General features: G+C 42.0%; 2 protein-coding genes across 2 annotated transcripts in view; one reads left to right on the top strand and one right to left on the bottom strand.

Annotated features, from left to right (window-relative positions):
• The window catches only part of LOC122397577 (potassium voltage-gated channel protein eag), a 100,953-nt gene extending 75,413 nt beyond the window's left edge, over positions 1-25,540 (top strand). Inside the window, exons 5-13 of the mRNA XM_043396828.1 lie at positions 6,317-6,585; positions 7,663-7,962; positions 8,084-8,337; positions 9,962-10,227; positions 11,216-11,501; positions 11,791-12,154; positions 16,420-16,535; positions 21,311-21,468; positions 22,469-25,540. Coding sequence (XP_043252763.1) covers positions 6,317-6,585; positions 7,663-7,962; positions 8,084-8,337; positions 9,962-10,227; positions 11,216-11,501; positions 11,791-12,154; positions 16,420-16,535; positions 21,311-21,468; positions 22,469-23,457 — 3,002 coding nt within the window. The 3' untranslated portion in view covers positions 23,458-25,540. The remainder of the gene's footprint in view (positions 1-6,316; positions 6,586-7,662; positions 7,963-8,083; positions 8,338-9,961; positions 10,228-11,215; positions 11,502-11,790; positions 12,155-16,419; positions 16,536-21,310; positions 21,469-22,468) is intronic.
• On the bottom strand, positions 13,127-15,537 carry LOC122397578 (MTOR-associated protein MEAK7). The gene is made up of 2 exons (XM_043396829.1): positions 15,344-15,537; positions 13,127-15,073 (listed from the first exon to the last, which is right to left on the bottom strand). The coding sequence occupies exon 2, from the start codon at positions 15,071-15,073 to the stop codon at positions 13,742-13,744; it is 1,332 nt and encodes a 443-aa protein (XP_043252764.1). The 5' UTR covers positions 15,344-15,537; the 3' UTR covers positions 13,127-13,741.
• Positions 25,541-26,195: the final 655 nt, after the last annotated feature.

The following is a 26,195-nucleotide window of genomic DNA, read 5'->3' as shown; positions in this document are numbered from 1 at the left end:
ACCCATCAACTGTGAGAGTAGCCTAAAAGAATCGTCAGTGATCAATAACGACGACCGTCTAACGGTAAACGAACGCTCGTTGCAGCCGAGCCCAATAATAAATGATCGTTCTGTTTAAAGGTGCCCCACGAGGTATGTCTAGCACAGGTTCGCAAAAGAGTGCTCGAAAGACCCACCAGTAAGTCACTCTCGAATCTAACTATACAAACACGATAATAATTTATAATTCTATATACATATATATATTATATATATATACATATATATTCATATACATAAATATATACAGAGTGTCTTATCAGAAAGAGAACAACTAATTGTCTCCTTTGTTTTCGACGACGCGAACAAATGTTTCAGACATTATTTCAGTGATCAGACAATGCGTATATGGTGAGACGGAATATTTCCCTCCTCCTCCCCTCATTGAAACCATTCAAGATACACCTGAAACACTTTTTCGAATCGTAAAAAGTAAATGAGCCGATTGAATGTTCCGTTTCCGATGGGGCACCATGTACGTTAAGATATTTAATGCATATGTACATTGGAGATATATTGTATATGATTATTATACACCCATCTTTAGCGTCAACAAGAGACGACACACATTCAAGGATCGTCGAACGATCCCTGGACCAAAGGGCGGCCATATTGAGAGGACACTATTCAGCCTCCCGCCTTCTCTTGATTTCAGTTAATTTTCCCCGATTCTATCCTAACTAAGTACTAGTACAAGTATTATACACGTAAACGCGTATACGTTTCGCAGATAATTGTCCCTTTCACCAGCTTGGCGAACATTCGCTACCAACGTATCGACGATTTCGCTACGACGAACAATCTTCCTCTTCTCTTTTATTTCGTAACTTATTTCGTAACTTTAAAGCAATGTGCGTATTTCTCGATATATAGGCTACTCAATTTATTAACAAAATTTCCAATTCCGGTTACTTGAAACCAGTATAAATATTGTGAATCTTAAATGTGAACGAAAATTTTTGTATAGGTTAGGAAACATATTTAGAAAAGATAATAATCCAACTAAATTATCATTGAATTAATTAAATTAATCTTGTAAGACGATGTTTTAAATAAATTTCTAGCCGGCCATATTGCTTCGAAACAACATGGCGTGCGTTGATAAAAGAAAGATGCAATCAATGTTTGAAACTGTAGATAGATGGGGGTACATAACCTAAAAATCACTCGTAGTTAATCGTAGCGAAATCGTCGAGAACAAAACGAAAATTGATTAAAAATGTCAATTACATCGCGCGTCGCGAGTCACGTGACGCCGGTGAAGATGTTCGCTGGGTTAGGTGCGCAAGTTGTAAAGTATATTGTCCGTGTGTTTCGTCTTAATTGAAGCGTTGGCGAGGATGTTGCAAATTAACCAGCGACTCGTGGAGAACTAGAGAGTCGACGTTGACAGAGTAATCACGAGTCTCTTTGCCGATTAGAAACACTCGTAAATAGTACATACGTATGCGTACGGGTGTCCGTAGGCGATACCAGCTTCGCGTCCAGGGATAATCTCGTGGACGCCTTTGCCCCCGATCCTTTAGAACAGTGTTTCTCAAACACCACTCTTTCGCAAACTGCGTCGGTGGTTTTCAAACTCCTTCGTATGAACCTCTCTGAAGAGAAAGTGGGAATTTATACACGAAACATTTTTACTGCATTCATTTTAATCCATCATAAAATTCGCTATCTGCATGTTTGTGATATACAGAGTGTTCGGTTACCCCTGGGAAAAATTTTAATGGGGTATTCTAAAAAAATTATTTTCGATTGCAGGGGTCAATTACAATCTTTTTTTGTCATTACACATACCCCCGAATTCCTACGCATTTTCGAGAAAAAAATTCCTTACCGAAAATCTAATTCGACGAAAGAAAAAATTTCAAATCGTTCTGGAAAAATAATTGTCGGATGCGGGGGTCAATTACAATCATTTTTGGTGAATAGACATAACCCTGAAATCCTACCCACTTTCTAGAAAAAAATTCGAGAAGGTGTAAACTTTTTCGACGGAAAAAAAAATTTCAAATCGTTTTGGAAAAATTATTTTCGGTTGCGGGGATCAATTACAATCATTTTTGGTGAGTAGACATACTCCCGAAATCTTGCGCATTTTCGAGAAAAAAATTCAGTACGGGCGGAACTTTAAACGTTAATAACTTTTTAACGAAGCCTCCATCAACAAATTGGTATTCTTGATTTTCGTCTTATTTTGGCCTCTAGAATCATCCATTAAAATTTTTCCCATGGGTGGCCGAACATCCTGTATATTTGCCTTTTCTAAACAAGTGATATTTTTTTCTGGCACTTTCTCGTACCGTCAAAGTATAGAAAAGCATTTAAGATAGGATATCCTGTATAATATTTTTTTTTTTTATTTTTTCGAGCATATAGACCTCTGCAGACCACGGTTTGAGAAACACTGCTTTAGAAAGTCTTCGCGCCCGTCCGTTCAGGGTTTGTAATCGAGCCTCGAGCGCGGTTCGGCCCCCGACGAATGTTCAAAGTAAATTCGTTCGATTGTCGGGAACGAAAGCAACGTCGTGAATCAAAGATGGAAACGGAGACACGGTGAAACAGAAAGATTAAAGCAAACGAAAGAGGGAAGGGTGTGGGGGGAAACAAGGGCGACAGTGATCACGAAGCAGAAAAGAGGGATGGGAATTGATAAAAATGTACGCGCTCGAAGGACATTTATCATTGGATGTCCTTGCCCTCGTGAAAACACACATCGACGCAACGATCTGATCCACGGAGATAATAAATTGCCACGTTTCTTTTCCTTCCGTAACATCTTTATCAAATTTAACAATTATGTACAGGGTTGACCATCCAAGGAGATCTTCTAGTTTTAAAGTTAGCAAAAATCGATTTGATTTCTTTGAAATCTTGAACATGAAAAACTTGTTTTCAAATTATTTGAACACCTTATATATCTAACTTGTTTACGACAACACGAAAAACTGTCGGAGGAAAACATTACTTGTTTGGACGCGATAAACATTCCGATGAGAAAACAATATATTTCAGGGTCATACTTTTCAAGATTTTACGAAGTCGTAAATACCTATTTTAAATGTAGCTATGTATTTGTTTAAAATAACTCTGTCTCACAGGTTGTTATTCCGTACATTAAATTTTTTAAATATTTTCGATCCTGAGAAACTGCTCGAATCGCTACGTGGGTACTTTTATTTTCGTCTTTCTTTTTATATGTATGCAAATAAATTTACAAAGGGTAATTCTCGGAAAGCGATCGATACGGTTATCCGTGAAGTTTGAGGACGCGTGGAAAGATTATTGACACGCGAAAACCGTTGTAAAAGATTGTATAAAGTGTAAACAATGTTAACGTCACGTGACCCGAAGCGAACGATTCGAACGACTAAAGAAAATAAAAATAAAAATTATCAATACTAACGCGGTGCTTTCAATCGTCATCGAAAATTCAATGGAAATGAAATTAAACAAATCGAACGGAAAATTTTGAAAAAGATTACAAACCCTGCGCGTCTCCAAGCAGCCTAATTATTCCTGATTCGTTCTTAACCTCTTAATTGCGGAACGAAACGTGTGGTGCGATTGTAAAATCATGGATTATTGCGGAACGTACCATATGGCGCGGTCTTTATTCTTTCCGATTAATAATTTGCAAAATTAAAAATGATTCCCCGCTGAGCGAACATTATCAATGCCAAAACGACGCAGATTAGAGGTTAATTAGCCCTAACTACTGATCAGTATCGCCAGGCAAATTCAAGTAATCCGTGAGAGAAATAAGCGAACCAAACGAGGACAGCTAAACGATAAACGATCAAAAAATATTTTAGCCGCCTAAGGTTATAGAGTGCTATAGAGAAATTCCTTTTTTTTTTTTTTATCATCCTCGACGGTTCGTCGCTCTCGTCGATGCTTATCCTTCCGTTGTAGTCACACGGCCAATGCACCGATTCGACGATTCTCGGGTTCGTAACGCAAATTTGTCGCTTAGTCGAGCGACATTGTCGAACCGAAGACGAAAACGACAAAAACGGTCGTCGAACGATCGTAAACTATCTACGATCGATAGTTTGAGAGTGAGAAATTTGGAATCAGGATGTCACGGACTTTTTGGGAGCTGTTGGGAGATATTTCCCCCCACCTCGAAGATTTGTGAATAAGACTGTCCTTATCGACCTCCGATTGTCCTCCGTTTAACATTTTCTTTGGTTCCAAATTTCGATTCAATCAGAAAATTTAAGTCCATTCATGAGTGATCATGAATCTCGCGTAGATTTTGTCACGTTGACGGCCGTCGTCACGTATACGTGACTTCAGCAGCCAGCAGTTACACGTATGCGTGATTCTATAGTTTCAGCTGCTACAACATTACATTTCTGTAGGTTTACGTCGTATGTTGTGTATTTATTATAGTATCTACGATCACTACACTACCATTATTTTCAGTACATGTAAAACTATCATGTAACAAATTTGTTACGTATAATTTGCGGGAATATTCAGTGTGATATTTTTCTAATCGATCGATTAATAAAAAATGTTATCGAAGGGTTATGCAATCAAAATTTTGTAACATTTTTACTCGCGAGGATCACATATTTCAGAGGTTTCGATTGTAGCGTCATTTATTATAGTACAATTCACCAACATCTCCCAACAATCTGCCAGCATCTGCGTCTACTTGAAAACTCAACCACCATGATACACACTATACTCTTACTTGTACAATATACCGCCACTTTAAATACTTTTTACCACGTTAGTGTATTTTAGGAGGATTACTATAGTACAAACCTGAACCAGTGTAACCAAACAGCCCCCCACCCCCCTCCTTTATTATCTGGCACTACGACGAAAAACCGATTTTTTCTAATCTATTGTTATCTTTTATCACCGAAATACTTCGAGACTGTAAAAATCAATCTTCCTCTCATAAGAAAATAGGCACGAAACATTAGCGATTGATTTTCTTTTTATCAAATTCTCTGCATCCACTTATTTTACATTTTACTCGTGCACTGGACCGCTAAAAATTCGTCCATACTATAGCGAAGAATAAAAGAAGTTCGATTCTGGCAGGAATCGATATATTGTTTTAATTATTTAGGTTACCATATTCTCCTTGAAAAAGGGCGAATTTGACTTATAAAAAGGTTAATTTTTAGTGCAAAACCTGTATAATATTGCTTGGAACAGAGTTATAAAGATACCCTGTATAAAAGATCACTGGTTTTCATCGACGATTTTCACGCATCCGTGGTGACACGGACAAGTTTTTCGCCGGCCTAGTGCACCCCATTTCGACATTCTGTCGACATTCTAATCTTCGCATAGATCAAAAAAGTCCAACCCCGTCCACATAGACCCGATTGAGCACCGCTTGATGTTTCACGGAATGACAGATTTTGCACTGCACGAAACGCCGTTATTCGCTTTGCTATCAAAGCCCATTGAAATGTGATGACCGACCAGTTGCACCAATCTCTGGACCCGACACACACCGATATTCATTTGCATGGTGGCATGAGTTTAGTTTCACCCGCGAAAGACGGGTTCTTTTCGGGGAGCACGGCTTTGTATTGCGCACCCAGCTTCGCTAGCCTATACTCTGTTAGCTCTCTGACCACTGTATCCGTATAATTGGCCAGACTTGGGTACATTTTATTTGAAACGAAATCAAGAAACGACTGTTGCAACGTTTCAGTCTTATCTCAGATTTTGGACGGAATTTTTACGTTGATCATTACGTCAATATAAATACATATTTATCGTTAGATCGATCAAATTTGACATAAATTGCTAAAGAATAATATTTACGAGTTCTGCAGCTTCAAACGTGGAATCTGAAACCAGTAAATCCAGTGTTAAAACATTTTTGTAAATCGATTGTTATTTCATCGTTTCGATGGAATTTTATTCGACCGGTGCCCAGGTCTGTGGTTGACCGCCATGCCTGTAAACCGTATTTTGCCGTTACTTGTTGGCGTGTTAGCAACAGCTTTCGGAGTCTGCAGCATGATAGATAGCGATAAGGATAGTGCGTGCCTTGCAGGAACGACGACGACGTTACGCGATGTTTTTATCGATTAGAGCAGTGGACGGATATTATAAAAGAGTCGAGGACTTCCTGCAAGGAGTTCGGTTTAAGGCCCGTTTCCATAGGGGACGAGAACGGCTAAATTAGATCGATGATCTATTTGATTAAAAGACACTAGCTGATCATAGATTAGCGTTGATACGCGATACCCATCGTTTCCCAACGAGTGACATGTGTCTCGTTTTGCTTGATGCACAGAAAAACCACTATGGCTGCTTCTGCAAATAGCGCCGATAAAAAACGAACGGGACCTGGTGGTCCTGTTCCTCCTTACGTTCCGGGATATCACCGCCCTGAAGCAGCCGATCGAGGCGGACGACAGCAAGGGTGGCCTCTCGAAATTCGCGAAGCTCGCCAGATCGGTGACCAGGTCCAGGTCTGTTCTCGTCTCGCAGTTCAGCTCCCACCTGCCAGCCCTCAAGGATTCCGCGATACCGACTACCGGGAAACAGTCGCATTTAGCTCATGTAAGTCCACCATGAACAATATTACATACGATGATACTGTGGGTAATTGAGTCGCATGTTTTCCATGGGACAAATCTCTGACCTGTTTCGATCATATATGTATATATAAATAAAAACTTCAACGGTCGAACACGGCCAAGACGAAGCACGGGCATTTATAAATAGACATCGGGACGAGGCGATTTCTACGAATCAATGAATATGAGAGAGATAGAACAGCCGGCAGCTGCAAACAGAGATAGTGAACGTCTCAGATTTCATCAACCGTCTCGTCTCGTTCGACGTTCGAAGTCGTCCGACTTCCAAGAATTAAGGAAAGACAAGAGTGGACAAAAAAGAAAGACCAGACGAGCGATTTCTTAACGGACGATCGTACGTCTTTCTCTATTCTTCCGATTTAAAACAACAAAGACAAATATATACGTGTAAACGAAACTAATTTTAAATCGTTTAAATTAAATGTTTGGTCAAGTCAAGCAAGATAGAAGGTTAGGAACGAAAGAAATAGTTCGAGTATTTTGTACTATTGTATTTATTACTAACCCCCGATAGTATCCCCCACCTGCCACCCTGATCGAACGGGGTTCAAGTGGTTCGCATTGCAGGTCGATTTGTTACGTTCAGGTGCATCCATTTATATTCAAACTCGCGAGGATTTAAGAAAGATTTAGATTCTGTCCGATCTTCGTTCGCTCTCGCGACAGAGATTTACATGAAAACTTTTGCGGATCCGCGGAGAATTTGCATCCGCGCATTTTGGAGATTGCTGAATGGACGTAATCGTTGGGTATTTAAATATATCTCGCAGTGAAAAGCAAAGAAGCTCTCAACCTGTACCGTTCCGATTTTAACCTACTTTTGCACTATGGTAGATTATAGGTCCTTGCCAGGGCTGGATCCAGGGGCGATGGAGACGATAGCCCCCGCCTCTAAAAAGTCATGGATATCTTAACAAATATATTCATAGAATATTCTCTGCTTATTCTTTCTATTCGAACTTCGTTGGCTGGACTAGATAAGAGCACCGAGAGTCTGCAAACATGATCCATAATACCATACGTTTATTACTCTGTTTAGATGATGTCTTTAAGCAGCGACGTTATGCCGCAATACAGACAAGAGGCGCCGAAGACTCCGCCTCACATTTTGTTACATTACTGCGCGTTCAAGGCGATCTGGGATTGGATCATTTTGTGTTTGACCTTTTACACGGCCATCATGGTACCCTACAACGTCGCCTTCAAAAACAAGACCAGCGAGGACGTATCCCTGTTGGTCGTCGACAGTATCGTCGACGTCATATTCTTCATCGACATTGTCCTCAACTTTCACACAACGTTCGTTGGTCCTGGCGGTGAGGTGGTGTCCGACCCAAAGGTAATTGTTCCTGGATCCCCAATAGATACCGTCGCAACTGTACATAAATAGTAGCAGATGTAGTTGAATAAAAAACTGTAGCAAGTGGAAGACGCTGAAAAGCTTGGATGCCCGGTTCCAGGTGATCAGGATGAACTACCTGAAATCGTGGTTCATCATCGACCTGTTCAGCTGCCTTCCGTACGACGTGTTCAACGCGTTCGACCACGACGAGGACGGGATTGGCAGCCTGTTCTCCGCCCTGAAGGTGGTGCGTCTGCTCCGACTGGGTCGCGTGGTTCGCAAACTAGACCGGTATCTGGAGTATGGAGCCGCGATGCTCATTCTCCTGCTCTGTTTCTACATGTTGGTTGCTCACTGGCTGGCCTGTGTCTGGTACGTCACTTTAAGGTGATTTTACCCTGCCCACACACAAAAAGGTAACACAGCCTGCGGCAGGATTGACGGATAACCTCGACGCCATCGCATTTCCCGACGTAACGTCGCATCGCATACAACACACAGACGCACGAACACGAAACAACACAATGCCGTTCGGGCAACTGTGCCCCGCCAAAGTCTCGAGCAAATTGCATTTACGAATAACGAAGACAAATTTCTAGAACCGTTCGCGAAGTAACTTACGTGTACGTTTCTTTTTAACTCTTTGATTTGTGGCGTTTTCTAACCCAACACCTCTCGTACTCGCCACCAGAGGGCTACACTCGACCTTCCGCTCATATATGTATCTTCGTTATTCAAAAATAAGACTTGCTCGACTCTGTATGGCGTCTCGCTTCGATCGGGGTCGACAGATCTTTGCAAACCCGGTTCGATTGATTAATGTGCACAAGCAAAGTTTTAGTGACCCGATTTACTGTCGCGCAAAGATACTCGTGCGAGACAAAATCAATAATTCGGCGACGGAGTTAATTTTTAATGAATAATCGAAGATACGTCGATGCACCCCGGTACGAAACGAGGTTGCTGCAGCTTTTAGAATAGTAACGATGTTTACGTTACTTAGTGGACCAGCTGCGTGCCAAGAATCGAAAGGAAACATTAACCCGTCACACTGTTGAAACCAGAAGAAACATTGCATCCCGAGGCTGTATAGTTCTTCCAACACGCTTCTTAATTATTTTAGCTCCTACCACGCGAAGCGTCACGAACGAAGTAGTACTTGAAATTAAGGTTATCTTCGAAGACAAAAAGTTCCCTCGAGAGTTAGAGGAACAAAAAAAAAAAAACGAACACCACCCACCTCCCACTTTCGACGATGCTAAAATTCCACTCGTGCCACGACAAAGACCCGTTTTTTTTTCGTCGTTCCCCTTCCCTCCCCCTTCCCTTTGGAGGGAGAGGAAGGGGGAAGGACGCAACAATACGAGGGGCGAGCCTTTGCAAGAGACGCTGTAATATTTTAATTGGCAAACCTCTTCGTTTCCAAAGGTGCCGCGTTTCTGAGTCTTTGACCATGATCTCGCTCGTCTAACGACACAGAGTACGAAATCCAACGCGAAGGAACACAAAAGTGATATCTCGGTCGAGAACGGAAAGACGGATGGAGGCGAAGAGGAGATACAGCAATCCCTCGCTTAACGTTATACTCGATTTTGTCCAGGGCCGTATATCGATGTGCCATAATGTGAATTCAAATTTTTTACATTTTCCATCGCGACTTTATAAAAATAATATTAATCGATGAGCTAAAGTTTTTCGATGAAAATGTATATATTTGTAATATATTTAATTATAATTTTTAATTTAAAAATACTTGGAATAAGATAGTGTTCAGGTTTATTTTGAACCCTTTTAGTTCTGTCTTTAGGCGAGAGACTACTGTAGCGATTTAGACCGCGCGGAATGCGAGAACGCTTAACAATTAGCAAATAGAAAAAGCATGAGACGTGCTTGTTTTCATGCAGTTAGAACATCGCCCTTCACTGTCTGATCTCGTGGCTGTGCACACCCCGCGGTATTCCATCCACTTAATAAGTGTTTTGTTTCGTTGATTAAGGTACTCGATAGGAAGGTCGGACGCCGACAACGGAGTTCAGTATTCCTGGCTGTGGAAGCTGGCGAACGTCACCCAATCACCGTACAGCTATTTGTGGACCAATACCAGCACGGCGCCGGAGCTCGTGGCTGGCCCGTCGAGGAGGACCATGTATGTCACCGCGTTGTACTTCACGATGACCTGCATGACCTCGGTGGGCTTCGGAAACGTCGCCGCGGAGACCGACAACGAAAAGATCTTTACCATTTGCATGATGATCATCGCTGGTACGACCCTTTACTAGCCCTTAACTAGCCTACTCTATCCGTCGAATCGATTGGACTTGCGTTCTCCCCGTTAGGGAAAGGGTCTCAACTATATACTCGTGATCGAATCCTCCCTCGCCGTGCACTTTGTGGCGTCACCTCCCGTACTCGCCACCAGAGGAATCGTGCTCTCGCAAGCGCCCGATCGACCCATCCGTTCCTATACAGAGTGTTCGGCCACACCTGGGAAAAATTTTAATGGGAGATTCTAGAGGCCAAAATACGACGAAAATCAAGAATACCAATTTGTTGATGGAGACTTCGTTAAAAAGTTATTAACGTTTAAAGTTCCGCCCGCCCTGAATTTTATTCTCGAAAATGCGCAAGATTTCGGGGGTATGTCTATTTACCAAAAATGATTTTAATTGAACTCTACAACAAAAAATAATTTTTTTAGAACGATTTGAAATCTTTTAATTTTGTCGAAAAATTTGTCCACCTACTCGAATTTTTTACTCGAAAGTGCGAAGGAATTCGAGGGTGCAACTATTCACAAAAAATGATTGTAATTGTCTCCTGCAACCAAAAATAATTTTTCCAAAACGATTTGAAATTTTTTAATTTTGTCAAAACTACCTACTAACGTAGCCTTACAGTTGTGTGGGTGAGAACCACACAGACGGATTTTTAACGTTGATAACTTTTTAACGAAACCTCGGTTAACAAATTGATATTCTTGATTTTCGTTTTATTTTGGCCACTAGAATCGCCCATTAAAATTTTTCCTATGGTTGGCGGAACACCCTGTATATGCACTCCTCGGTCGACCATCTTACTGATGAGTCCGTTAGCAGACCTCTCCTTTCCTCTTCTGCCTTTCTACTATCTCGTTTACTTCCTCCACTAAACGAAGCAGCGTCATAATATTCTTGTTATATTACATAACCAAAACGAATAATTTTGTTCGAGCAACGAAAGAAATGCATCGATTGTTGGTTCGTGTCCATAGCCCTATTGTACGCTACGATCTTCGGTCACGTCACCACGATAATCCAGCAAATGACATCCGCCACCGCCAAGTACCACGACATGCTGAACAACGTGAGGGAGTTCATGAAGCTGCACGAGGTGCCGAAAGCCCTCAGCGAGCGCGTCATGGACTATGTTGTGAGCACCTGGGCGATGACCAAGGGCCTAGATACGGACAAAGTGCTCAACTACTGCCCCAAAGACATGAAAGCTGACATCTGTGTTCACCTAAACAGAAAGGTCTTCAACGAACACCCAGCGTTCAGGCAAGTTTTTCACTGTTGACGTACACCCTCCAACGACGATGTGTGCCCTTAACAGAGTCGGGCAAAATGCAATCCTGAACCCTCTGCATAATGTTGCCCTGCCATTGATTCTCAATTGTACGGTAAAATTAAAGATTTACAGTTACAATTACACCGAAATGTAATCGGATTAGATTTTGCCCGACTCTAACCCCCGTAAGCAGCTCTGAACATTGTCTACGAGGATTGCGATGTTTTAGAACAAAAGGGTCCGCAATCGAAAAGCGGTTAATTCTATTTCGACCCACAGGTTGGCCTCCGACGGTTGCCTGCGCGCGTTAGCAATGCATTTTACAATGTCGCACAGCGCTCCCGGCGATTTACTTTATCACACCGGCGAATCGATCGATTCCCTGTGCTTCATCGTAACTGGAAGCCTCGAAGTCATACAGGACGACGAGGTGGTGGCGATTCTTGGTAAGGGTGACGTGTTCGGGGACAGCTTCTGGACGAACCCGTCCGTGGGCCAGAGCGCTGCCAACGTTCGAGCCCTAACCTACTGTGACCTTCACACGATCAAGAGGGATCGTCTGCTGGAGGTCCTGGATTTTTATCAAACCTTTACGAACTCCTTCGCCAGGAACCTCGTCCTAACCTACAACCTGAGTCATCGGGTGAGTCATTCTATTCTAACTGGTCACTAGAAATATTCAATTCCGATTTTTCTTTGCGTGTGAATTGTAGAAACGAAGTTCTTTTATTGGGTGTTTTTGTTAGAGAATTTATTTATTCCACAATTGTATAGGTGTGTGGGTAAATCTGTGTTGTGTGTAGATTGATTTAGTGTACGAAACGAAAACATGGATGTACGTAGTTGTCCCTGGTTCTTGTATTTGATTCGACTATACAGGGTGTTCGGTCACCCCTGGGAAAAATTTTAATGGGGGATTCTAGAGGCCAAAATAGGGCGAAAATCAAGAATACCAATTTGTTGATGGAGGCTTCGTTAAAAAGTTATTAACGTTTAAAGTTCCGCCCCTACTGAATTTTTTTCTCCAAAATGCGCAAGATTTCGAGGGTATGTCTACTCACCAAAAATGGTTGTAATTGACCCCTGCAACCGAAAATAATTTTTCCAGAATGATTTGAAATTTTTGAATTTAATTGTTAATAACTTTTTAACGAAGCCTCGGTTAACAAATTGGTATTCTTGATTTTTGTCTTATTTTGGGCTCTAGAATCCCCCATACCCTGTAGTTTTTCGAGTTACGCTAGGCACTTACACTTCATCCAGCAGGACGAAACACTCGAATATACGAAACATTTCGAACAAGAATTTTTGACAAATAGTAACTTGTAAAGCACTACTGAACACAAATGTCACGTGACTCGAACAAACGAATAACAAATATGGCACTGTGATAATTGAAAGTACATACTATCGCACTTACTAAAAAATCCTATATTAGATGTAAACTTCTAATTAAATTTACACGTTTCGTTTACACTATAAGTAATATAAGAAAAGGAACGGTGTTGGGATTAAAAAAGAAGTTTTGCAAAGGTATTTTAACATAAATTATATACTATTATTATAAATTAAAGACAATAAATCAGGAAGAATAAGGGAACTCGTCGAAGTTTTAGATCTTTATTGAACTTCCAGCATACTGAGCAACGTTGCGATATTTTCTCTTTGGTTTTATTGTTTCGACGAGCTATGTCAACACATTTGTGCGACGACTCACATAGGAATAACACACAGTCTTATATAATAAATAGTAATCCATGCTGTACAACGTTCATCAGTAGACTTTGATCAGCGTATCAATTACTTCGATTAAAAATGATTGATGACTCACCAGGCACTAGATAATAGGCATTCAAAAGACACAGCAACTTGTGTGATATTTGTTTCTATATCACGATACGGTGTTCGTTAAGTAGCGTAGACGGCATAAGAGCTTATACAACGACCGATTTGGCGATTGGATATGACAGTTAGCACGAGAAAGATCAGGCCGTTACAGCGAAATGGACATTTTTTTTGTTCGAACGGCGAATAATAGCAAATAAAAAGAAACCGTGTATAAACTTGTAAAACGCGATCATGTCAAGATAATTTGACGCGAATTACGAAGGTACTGATATGACAACGACAGTTATTTATACTGTTTTACAATGATTCTTGTTTTAAACAGCTGTTATTTTAAGTAGCCTGACACAGATTTGTATATACCCCTTAACCTTCAACGCCACGATTACTCTTTCTTTTCCCTCAGTCCGTCGCTGTGCATTTTACGCCCAGTCATTTCTAACATAACTTTAGAGGTAGGATCTTGATCCAATATCGATTTTTGATCACGTACGTTCTCCTCTACTTCCGGTAGTGGCCCTACACCCCACACTTCACAATGTTTGATCTTAAAATTCTCCTTGCCACTGAGTTGCACATAATTCTGAAAGGTCGTACACGATAGGCTAGATTTACCAGTTCCGTATTCGCTATCCAACCACAGTCCAGGGTAATTAAGTTGTCCTCCCATAAGCAAACCATTAGGCATAGTTTGTTGGTGAAGATTTAAATACTGATAATGATTATTGTAACCCGTACAGGAAAATGTTAATATCTCTGGTTCAAGTTTGAACAAAAATGAAGTCGAATTCCCTATAAAATTTGGACCAATTGTCCAGCTATCCGATGCAAAACCACCAAATACATGATCCTCTGTATCTTGGAGTATTATGATCGTGGATCCCTGCATTGTAATTCTTCCTAGCATGGTGGAGAATGACTCTCCGTGGACTTGACTAGAGAATAGAAATCTCCATTCGTCGCGAAGTTTATAAGGCAAACTCAAATTCAGAAACAGAACATCACCCAGTCCCAGGATACTTGGGAAATGTGGTATATTTTCCAAACCCTTGCACACTGGCAGCAGATTCAAATCATTTATTCGACCGCTTGTGTTCTTGTCCCCTTTCTTCTGAGATACCAGAAAAAGACACTGGAAGACATGAGATTGGATCAATTTAAATGTAGCTGCGGATGCAAACCAGTTTTCAATTTGATCGGCTGTCAGTGTATCTCCATGCTTAACAAGATCTTCGCACAAACTTCTTGAATGCATTCCTATCCGCCTGGTATTCACTGTGCAACCGATGCTGCTCCAAGTTAAATAATGCGCATTCCCAGAATTCTTCTGCAGCCTGAGGGAAGAATTTATTGTTGCTTGAACGTACTGGAGGAACATTGCTGTGGATATATCTTGTTTCGGTTCTTCTTCTGAGAAGCCATTGAAGATCAGGCTGGTCCTCTCTTTGGAACTGCCTCTCACAGCAAATACATACAGACGACCAAAGTTTTCTCCGCTTATAGCAGAAACTCTCTTTCCTGGCTCATGACAGAGGAACCGCACCACACATTGCAACAATATATCATCCAAATGGCTCGACCAGTGTTTAAATATGTCCTCGCGTTTTATGGATCCGGAACTTCGGGACATCGACTTGAAGAGGTTCTCCACTAAGGTCAGCTCGTCCGCGGATAAGATTTTCGCGGACGAAGCAGAACGACTCGAAGCATGACCCATCTGGAACAATTTATTTCGTTCAATAGTGACGATCGAAAACTGATCGAAAGCAAATTTCTTTTCCAACGGATACTCTTCCAGACATTAACGCGAAACGTTTATTAATTTACATCTGTCTGATAAGCGAACGCCTTATCTACTCGAGCGATTTTTTTTTTGTCTAATTCGTTCGTGTCCGCGAACGTAATCTTGCTTGCGTTCGAAATAGTTGCGCGCGAACAATCGTAGGTCGTTTTATCAAAGAAATGAAAGAAAAAGCTAGTTCCAAACCTTTCAAACACGAGTGATATTCTCCACAGCAATCCATACACCTTGTCGTCCCCTCTGTTAGATTTCGATTATAAATGAACCACAACGGTAAACGTACGCGCTAGGACGCGTACTTTTTTTCAAAATCGAACGCGACTCATCCGGGACGAAGTTTCGACACCGAAACTCATCGAAGAAGTAGTCTAAGACCCGTCCTGATCCGGCACGGTAAATAAAATATTTTGAGGTTAGCGGAGTTCGAGTTGTCTGCTACCTGGCGCCTATCGACTGCCCTTGCGGCGCATGCGCGATCGACGAACGCTGGTGTGTTATACAGGGTGTCCGTATAACAAGGCGAAAGCTAATTTTATTCACGATTGACGAATGAAAGTTTTAAATTCATTTCGAAACTAACATTTACGCGCACCTGCGCTCTCCTGAACGTTAGTTTACGAACTAATCTAAAATTTGTATTCCTTAATCGCGAATCAAATTTGCCCAGCTCTACTATACAGTGATGCACGGTTAACTTCCATAAGATTTAGAACCAAGAAAAATGCCGCCACAATAACAAAATAATCATGGAATATACTACATTTTACTTTCCGTAGTTTTTAACAGTTATGAAATTTATATTATAATTGTCTTCGACCCCTAGAACCTCTACTGGTCGTCACCTACATGGTAAGGGGCGGAAAACCGATAAAGGGTCCGTTACATTCTAGTACATTAATAATAGCGTAGAAGGTACACGAAGGCATAAATAATTATTCCGGGCCCCATAAATAAAACCTCGTGGTTCGCTTGTAATTGCACCATACCGCTCACTCTAATTATTAACGATCGATACACTGGTCAACAGCAAGTATGTTATCCTTCGTCTAGTCCGTATTACGATCCCAATTACGAAAATGAAAGTTCGAATGAAATATTTTTTAAATACACGTACGTTTGATTTTCAATATAATGTAGTTAAATTTCGTGATTGAAGTACAGTATAATCGAATTAGCACAACTCTGTAACACGCGCAGTTTTACCCACACGTCGTAACGCGGTAATTCTGACGACGCTTATATTTCGGAAACGTTCTGTGCAGCTAATATTCCGGAAGGTGGCCGACGTCCGACGGGAAAAGGAGCTGGCGGAGAGGAGGAAAAACGAGCCCCAGCTGGATCAAGCGCAGGATCACCTGGTGCGCAAAATTTTGTCGAGGTAGGGACAGATTTGTTGCCATTGACCTCGAATGGATATCGTCGCGAGTCCATTCCGTGCAACGACCGCCGCTTCCGTCAATGGTCCTTCATCTTCGAACGTCGGAGCGTGACGGTTTTCAATTTTTTAAACGGAAGAACAGATTAATTTATAGGCTGTTAAAAATACCAACGGTCTGACATCACACGCTCCGTAACTACATGCGATGATATCAGACAAGAAACGAAGTTGTCGTAGTCGAAGGCGTTACATTTGGTATTCAAATTATCTTATAGAAATATATAAAAAGATGTAGCTTTCGGAAAGATGAAGGATCTTGAACGAAGCCAGCAGATGCAATATCTTGGACTAAATTTTGTTCTCTGTGCGCGCGTATTCCCGTGTTCTATCACCCCAAGCTTCTGTCTAACAGCCGATTCCTTCAAACAGATCCCATTAGGTGATAGTTATTGGTAATAGAGGTCCTTGTTGATCGTGATCGCCTCCTAGTTGCAAGGGTTTGGTCGCTTGAGGTCGCTGGTGCGGTTACCGTCTCGTTCTCTGAGCTAAGATTCCGTGAAATGCGGCAGGAAGGGTGGGGGGCGTTGCGACGCGTGAAAGACCAAAGCGGCCTTGAGCGGCCAGCTGTGAGCCCAACTTAGTCGCAGGATTCCCCGTTTCTCTGTTGCTTCTCGGTATAAGAAACTAGCAGCGGACGAAAGGATTGCAGACGTTGCTCAGGCGCACAGGACTACGCGCGCACAAACGCTGTCAGGATGACTTAAGCGCGGTTACTAATTATTAACAGACTAACGATAACGATAAGGACGATGATGAATTAGCGAAGAAAAGATGCGAAAGCAGAAGTGTGTCGTCAGCGGGCGATCCACAATACTTTCCTACCGTATCTCTGGTAAATTGTTGTTGATTGTTGATCGTTGCTTGGCTGGCCTGTTGTCCGTAAAGGTTCAAGACCGACGGGGAACCCCAGATTGGCGTGACCAGGGCCGCAAACGGACGGTCCCAGCAGGATTCCGACGAGGAGCTCACCGTGAACGTCCTGCCGCCCTGGCCCAGTTTTAGGCAATTTCATTTCTTACGTATTTATTTATCTTCTTCATTCTTTTTTAATTGCCATCTCTGCTACTTCTTACGTAACACTCTTAATTATATCGATTAATTATTACTATTTGATTGAATTTCGATTTATTATTCTTCTCATTATGATTATATTTAAAACCCATCGTTATTATTATTGTATATCGTTATATTATTATTATTACTCTCAACTGTGATTTTTCTCTTACATTTATATATCTATATGTATATATATCTATATATATACATATATAAATATACACACGAATATTCATGTACATGTATACCTGACGCGACGCGTCGAATATCGTGCGCGCGTGTTTAGTCGCGTTGTTCACGTCCGAATGGGAGAACGGTTTTTTTGTACGTTTGCGACACGTCCCACGAGTACGATCGTGCATTCTTGCCGGCGTCGAGACGCCGAATTCGTCGTAAGGGAAGCGAGCGTGGGACTAAATCGGTACCGATGATGACGCCCACGGGCCTGCGGAATTTTTTGATCGCGAAAATCGCGGCCATTTTTCCTTCGGTTCGTAACGAGTTTCTAATTACGCGCGCATCCGAGCGCGACGACACGCATCACCCGAAAATGTCGCCACACGTTCGAATGGTATCACGGATGTGCAATCGCTGTACACACGCTTGAAAGAGAAACTGATATACTTATATATATATATTATCACAGCACGTCTACGAAATCATCCTAGGCGAATCGAGAGGCGGTTTGTTAGAAAGTTTATTGCAAACGGGGTACTTTTCGAATAACAGAATTTTTTAATTAGCCCCCCTCATCAAATAATATAAATTGTTTACTGGGGAAGAGTTGCAAACCTAACCCAAACCTAACCAGTGGACCTACGTATAACGAACAGGACACGAGACCCTCGGACTCGAAGCCCTCTGGCGGTCATATTGGTAACTCACATAGCAGAAGACTCTCGCGCCCGTGACGGTTGACAGTTTTCGTTTTCTCGTCGTTAGCTCTGCCCGTGTGTACGATTGCACTCGATTCGCTCAGGAGCCGCATTTCACTACGAGATGCGTATACACATATCACTCGGTGCCATATATACTAATCTTTGCCATTTCTGGAGATCACTGCAGTTCTGACGAATGCTAGAGTGCTGTAAGATATACGGCTTTAGAGGGTTATGCGCATCTTTCTCCCACCATATATTTTTAGTGGAACCAGGATTGTATAGAGCGAACTCGGGGGCTCCGGTATCTCTTTCGCATTAAAGTCTATAATACTTTGAAAATGAGCAGATTTCAAACGTTTCGTACGAATATTAGGAGACTGTGTCGTTTTTTCGTAAAACAGCACAGTGTCGTCATCGTATCAATGCAAATCGTACCTTTAGGAAATTTGATCGAAGTTCAACGAATTCGATTCGGGACACATTCTCTCGAAGCGAAAGAAATGCTCAAAGTCCTCATTGTGCCTCGAGCATCCGATCCTTTTACGATTTTATGCAACGCCGAATGCATGTGACGTACACACTCTAGGATTCAAGTTTCTCTCTGTCACCTGTACTTATATATTTTTATACATATATACATATATATACATATATATATACCGATGCCACCAGTAGCTGCTTGAAAAACTGCCAGACTGCCGGCGAACAAATCTCGGAAACTTTGTAATTCGTTCGCGCATAATCGGGTGAACATATTTTCTTTCAAGTTTTTTTAGAACCTCGATCGTGGCATGTTAATATGCATGATAGATGCTTAGAATATCTCCTTAGACTTTATCGAATCGCAGTCGAATGAAAAAAACGAACGAGGCGAGTGTATGTTTTCGAATAGAAAAGAATCTCAAACTTGTAAAGGTTAAGTTGAAAAGCTGGTTTTACTTTTTCAAAGCCAATGGTTATTTTTTCTTTGCAATTTATCGACTAACCCCGTTTGGCGATCTTGTCTGAGTATATATTATGAAAAGTAAGTTCCAAAATTCCCGCGTTCCGTAATAGATGTTCGCGATCGGTGGCATTCCCAATGTTGATCAGGCAGCTCGTCACCATTACAACTGTGCCATCTAACGCTGCGTCGATGAACTTGAATCGTGGCCGAACCTACTGTTAAACGAAAACGTTTTTCAGGTACATAAATATAGACAGAAGAGAGGGCGAGTTAACCTCTATTCATAGTCTCGGTTTAATTTTCATGATGTGGTCACGAATAATGAATAATGTACATACAGAAATATCCATTAATTCTTGTCATTTGCGGGGGACACGCCACCCCAAACCCATCTCCCTTTCTTTCTGGCCAAGTTGCCAGTTGTTACACAGCTGGAAACGTTAGAGGACGTGCATCGTCGTGTTTTGACAATGAATACTAATGCGTATAACCTAAACACGATCCCTATGAAATTAAATTAATTTTAATACGCATAAACCGAAAGTGCAATTTTCAGTTGGAATTAATGCTACTAACCCAGACCTAACCTAGAAATAACCTAAATAACCTAGACAACTCTGTCGTAATATGTATATGAGAATTAAGCAAAAATGATATTCACCTGTTTATCAAAAACTTTTTGTTTATAATACAAAGTTAATGAATAATTTAAATAGCTGCAGTATTTTGATTGTACAAAGTTAGTATAATCGTTAGGATTTTAATCGAAGTCTTGTACGAAGGAATAAATGAAATATAAACTGTCTTTAATGTAAAATTTTCATTTGAATTTTAATTAAAAATGGTTAAATTTAATCGAGGGACGAGAAGACCGTGCAAGAGTAGAGTAGGCCGAAATAGTCTTTTCGCGTGTCCCAGATGGTAAGCTATTTACCTATTTACACGGATTTGTTATTCTCCTCGCGCCTTCCCGGAGTTTCCGTCGTGGAACCGTTAATTCAAACTTCGACGGTACGGCGAGTATATCGTGCACAATTACGCCCCGGGGGCGAAGTTTCCAACTCGGTCGATTCATCGTGAACAGCACCCGTGATGACGTGTTCCGACTTTTCATTAGAGGGAACGAGATGTATTCTTCGATCGCGGTGGACGAGAACGGGTCAACCCTACGCGCAATTTCGACCGAAACATCTCGTTAAAAAAGACACAGGGAACCTGTACATCACGATTCGGTTCATCGACGCCGCCACCGTTTTTTCCCGTATGTTTTATTCGGCATTTTATATCACCACTGAGAATACTTTTTTTCGAATCCCGTAGGCACACCAAAGTAGGTTGCTCGTGAACACACCGCTGGAGCTGTCTCCCTTTTTCTAGCCTCAGTAGAACGAACTTGACTCATTTTGTCGCAAGAAAAAAAAAATATATATGCTATATATATATATAAAAAAAAAAATAAAAAAAGATTTAAAAAAATATATATATATATATACAAAAAGTCTCTTCATCCACGTCCAAAGAACTAAAGCTAAAAGCAAAAGACGAAAAAAAAAAAAAAATAACGTCGATAAACGACACAGAAACGAATGCTTGCTGCGATCAGAGAGAAATACGTAAAAGGGAAAAGTTTCACGCAAGCCCAAAGTGAAACTTTTGAAAAAGTAATGTTTCCCCCATCCACGACTTGTACACCATGTATTTTATTCCCCTTTACTTAATTAATCGCCTAGTGAAACTGGCCTTTTGGACCCCCGTAATTGTAAATATCCCCGAACGGATCTCGGCCAGTAACTAAAGGCGAGCGTTCTCGCTCTCTACTTTTTTCTATCCAGGTTCCGTAGGGAGAAACACACTGCCGACGTGGAGAAGGGCGACGGGAAGGACGGCAAAGACAGCAAGGAGGGGGAATCCTCGCATTCCAGGAAACTCTCCACCACAGACGAGAACACTACCGTCAAAGCACGACCGGGAAAGTGGGGACGGTTGTTAGGTAATGTCGAAATAACTAGCGCTTTGACCAGAGTTGTGCTAATTCATTTAGGGTAGATGTGCCGGTAGTCACCCTTTTCCAAAATAAATGTCTGATTATTAAGTAGTGGTACAAAAATCCCATAAAATAAAATATGCTAGTGTCCAATCTACAGAGTTTCATGCCCCTAGCGGTAATACTGCGAACTACAAAAACTCTCGTTCTGAGAGTTCTGACTGCAATTGGCTAGCTAATAACACGTGACGAAATTTCAATACATTTAATAACGGAAGCAGGGATATGAAATAGTGTCTATCGCCAATAAACGTAAGTTTTAAATATTAATAATTTACATACGCAATTAGAAATATTCAAATGAAGGGTTTTCAAGGTTAGAATAGTATTAAGTAGGGCTGACCTACCAAAGCATAGAAAAAAAAATTGTTTTGTTTTGTTTTATTTTTTACTCGTCGAAAAAGAATTTACGTTTTGTTTTTGTAAATTAATGCATTAGTTGTATAAATTAACTACCAGATATATTTAAAGTGCGTACTTTAACGAATACAGTGGTATATAAAATGTTTAAAAAATAATTAATTAACAATAATCGTGCATAGGTTGAATTTTCATTATGACTTGAATGGCCGACTACTAGCACATTTACCCAACATTGTATTTCATTTACATTATACTTTATTTACATTGTATTTCATTTACATCGTAGTTTAATTGCGTTGTACTTCATTTACGTTGCTTTGTAACGTATTTAAATATCATCGAAATCGGAGAGGAAGCCGTCAATCGACAGGTTGACCGATTCTATCCAATAGCAATCGCATGATTTGTCAATAATAAGTTGTGGAACAAATTGAAGATTATGCGAATAACGCTACTAAATCGAGTGCCTGATTTCCACCGAGCCCCCTCAATCGGTAACCAAAAATCATTTTAAACGAAATAAATATAATCCTTGGTTTACGTCCGATGCGTTCGTTATAAGGATTCCAATCTCTGCACGCAGGTAGCGCTAGTTTGGACTCCGGGAGCGAGACGGGGACTGGCGCGGACACGTTCAAACGGTCGCTGAGCGCGAGGGACGCGCGGCCCAGCTCGAGCGCCGGCAGCAACAAAGTGTTCCCGAAGTTTGGCAAGCTGAGCGGGACCATCGAGGAGTCGGGCGACACGGAGGTGGCGAAGGAGAGCCAGCAGCCACAGCCGGCGCCAGCCGCCGCGGATACGAAGCAGCTGCAACTACGCCGGCTGGAGAGCTACGACGACGGTCTGATCATCACGCAGACGAGCCACGACCGCGAGATCCTGGCCGCGGTGCTGGAGGTGAAGGTAGACTTGAAACTGGAGGTGCAACGAGTGAACCAGAGGCTGGCCAAGATCGAGGACATCCTGCAGACGCTGATGAATCGGTTGCCGACGATCAGCCCGCCGCAGCCAAAGGTCACGTTCGCGACTGGCAGCAACGGTTCCAGTCAGCCCCAGAGCTCGTCCAGTTGCCAGCAAGCCACGCAGACGTTGAGCGGGAACGGTATCGCCGAGCAGAAGGTGTCGATAGCGACCACGTCCGTGTCCACCATGGCCAGCGAAGGGTACAGGGAGCAGGGCACCACCACCGAGCGCAGTTCTAAGCCCCAGGAGCAGCATCATCATCATCACCATCATCACCATCAGTCGCAACAGTCGGACAGGCTGAAGGACACCGACTACAAGAGCTCGTCGCGAGATGTGAGCAAAGAGCTGCTCGAGAGGCTCACGCAGGCGTCCACGTCGCGCGGAGACGACTCGACCCCGTTGGGACCGCTGATATTGCGGAAACGGAGGAGCAAGTCGCGGAACAAGGGCGCAGCGCCGCTGGCTCCGCTCGCCACCCAGCCGATCAGCCCGTCCGAGGCCACGGAGACCACGCAGATGCTCGAGTGCACCGACGACAGGGAACCGAGCGCCGCGGACAGATCCGACAGGAAGAGGCCTCCGCCCAGGCCCAGAGAGTACTTGTGAAAGTTCTTGTGGCTCCGGACGGTTGTCTCGAGGCTTCTATTCTGAGGAACACGCACGGCGGAACAACGAACGAGTGCTCTTGGACGCCGCCAGATGTCGACCGATTCCTGGTCCGCGGTAAAATGGTGGAACAACGAACAACGGTACCTCGTAAATGGTTTTTTTTTTTTTATTTAATTTTTTCCCCCGGGGAAGAATCGACGCTGCAGAGTACGGGGTCTGTCACCGGAGGAATGGCAAGAGGGATGTACAGAGGGAGGACGGCGTACGCTACCGCTCAAAAATTTTTAATGGCAATTTTACAAAGCTTTGGCATTCCGTTCGCGGACGATCTTTCGATTTTCGGCCGTGTTTTCGTACCCCTCTGTTCCGATCGTGCCGCGCGACGTTGACGGGGTCGGAGGCCCGATGTGAACGCCACCGTTCGGTCGTCTGCCGCAACGACCTATCCGCGATGTTCGAATCGCACACGCGTAGCGCGAACGGTACGCGAGAAAGTTAGGCGATCGTTCAGACACTTGGGGCGAACCTTCGGTAGCACGGCGATGGGGCGGTGTTCTTCGAGTGTTCGAGACAGCCAGCACGGCGAACTCTTTCATCGAAGTGACGAGATCAGGAAGAGAAAAAGGGAGAGAGAAAAAAAAGAAAAAAAAACCGGGAGGTTGTACCGACTTAAACCATAAATCTCTGTAATTTCACCGCCGTACAGTTTTAAGGATGCTGCATTTCCGCTAAAACGCTTCGCGAATGATCTTCTACGAGCTTCATCGAAGGACGTCGGTACACGCGAGGAACGAACCCGAGACGAATAAAAGTACTAGTATAATTGCAAGAAAGAAAATAATTATCCGAATGTAAAAACAACAAAAAAACGAAAACAAAGCGAGATGGGAGCGACGTTCGTGCCGGCGTGACGCTCCCGCTACCTACAAGTTGGCGTATTTTTGCATGGCCAAACAAAATACAAAAAAAAAAAAAAATAAGCGATAAAACAAAAGAAATTATTATCAAGTTTAACTGCTTGCGACGGCTTCTTCGAGACATCGAACGTAAAAAAAAAACGAGAGAAAGAGAGAGTGAGAGTGTGCGTGAGAGAGAAAAAGAGAGAGAGAGAAAGATAAACTATTTCAGAATACTCACGTTCTGCATAAAGTACACACTCACACACTGTAATTGTAGGTTTACACGCATCTTAGGGGATTTCAGAGCTAGACTCGTGGAGGCGCGCGATAGATGTTAAGTAATGCATCAAATTAAACGGGGAAGATAAAAAAACAAGTAAAACAATAGAAACGAGGTCGGAACGAAAGTGAGAAGTGCAAAAGGGGCGGGGGGGGGAGTAACTGTCACAAACGAGACGTTTCGCTTCGTCGAGATTTTGTACAGATATCTTTTTTCAACGCCCTGCGAGTTGCTCTGAACGATCAGGGGCTGCGTTCGTAAAGAAACTTAAAGTATATAGTAGAATTTTTAACTTGAAATGTAATCTTCTGATTTCTGGTTCTCTAAATATGCCTCATGGGCATTTATTAGTTACAGGGACACGAACAGAGGTTTTTAAAAATAAAAAGACTCAAATTAACTGTTCTAACATTTCAATATCTTTCGTTCGCGTTTAAGAATTCAAATCGCGCGCCAATGGATGATCCCCTGATCGTTTTTGGCGGTTTCAACGGGTCGAACGATGAAGCAAAGATGGCGCTGAACAGTTCGGGAACCGAGGTGAGAACGACAACACGTCGAAGGCTCTCCTTTTGTTTTTTTGGAAACAGAGTTCGAGGACCGAGCAAAAGCTTCGCGGTCCTAAGGAGAATGGAACCAAGACTCGTCGCTGAGTTGTTTGCCGTCGTTTTGCTGCCGTTAATCGGCAACGACCAGTCCGCCATCTGTTTTCGTGATTTTCGAAGAGAGATTCGCTGACAAAGCGAACGACGATCGATAGCCTTTCGACTGTTACGTCTCACTAAGCCGTGCGCGATCGACATCGGTTGTGACAGTGTAAAAATTAGCGATCTTGATTTCACGTGTATCTAATATATACGTGTACACGTGTAATTAACATATTCGTATCTTAATCCGTGTACTTTTCAATACACGGGTACACGGGTATTGAAATATATGGGTACACGGATCATAATATCTATACATGTATCCGTTTATTGAGGTTCACGGATACACGTATCGAAATGTACTGTTCCACATGTATTACCCGTACCGCAAGTTTTATTTTATACTTAAATATCAGAATATTTAGATGTGTAAATTGTTTATGAGACTTAATTTACTGGGTAGTAGGTGAAAATAAGAAACATTATGGTTTTGGTTAATAAAGTTCAATTTGTTAAATTTTTGTTTTGAGATTAGAAAACTAAGGTGTTAACATTCTCTGGAAGCAAACGGTTTCTTTTTTTTGTTACAATATTTCCAGCGCATGAAAAGCATCGTTCCGACATCGCCGAGGTTGCTGGAATTGTTAAATATTTTTTGGCAACTTCGGAAATTGCTGGATATTTGTTTGCCCTAGCTTTCCACCATTCAAATGGATTTAAATCAAAGCGTAATTGTGGCTCGGTCATATATGTTTCAATTTGAATATAAACATCATTCTTATCGGTGATTTCGTTGTATAAAAAAAAAACCAAAACAAAAATTTTTCTTATCTCAAAACAAAAATTTAATAAATTGAACTTTATTAACCAAAACCATAATGTTTCTTATTTTCACCTACTACCCAGTAA

Source organism: Colletes gigas, unplaced genomic scaffold, assembly GCF_013123115.1.
Source record: "Colletes gigas isolate AHSC1104 unplaced genomic scaffold, ASM1312311v1 Colletes_gigas_Sc00009, whole genome shotgun sequence".
Taxonomy (NCBI): Eukaryota; Metazoa; Arthropoda; class Insecta; order Hymenoptera; family Colletidae; genus Colletes; species Colletes gigas.
The sequence above is the reverse complement of the archived record's forward strand: the minus strand, read 5'-3'. Positions and strand labels throughout refer to the sequence as shown.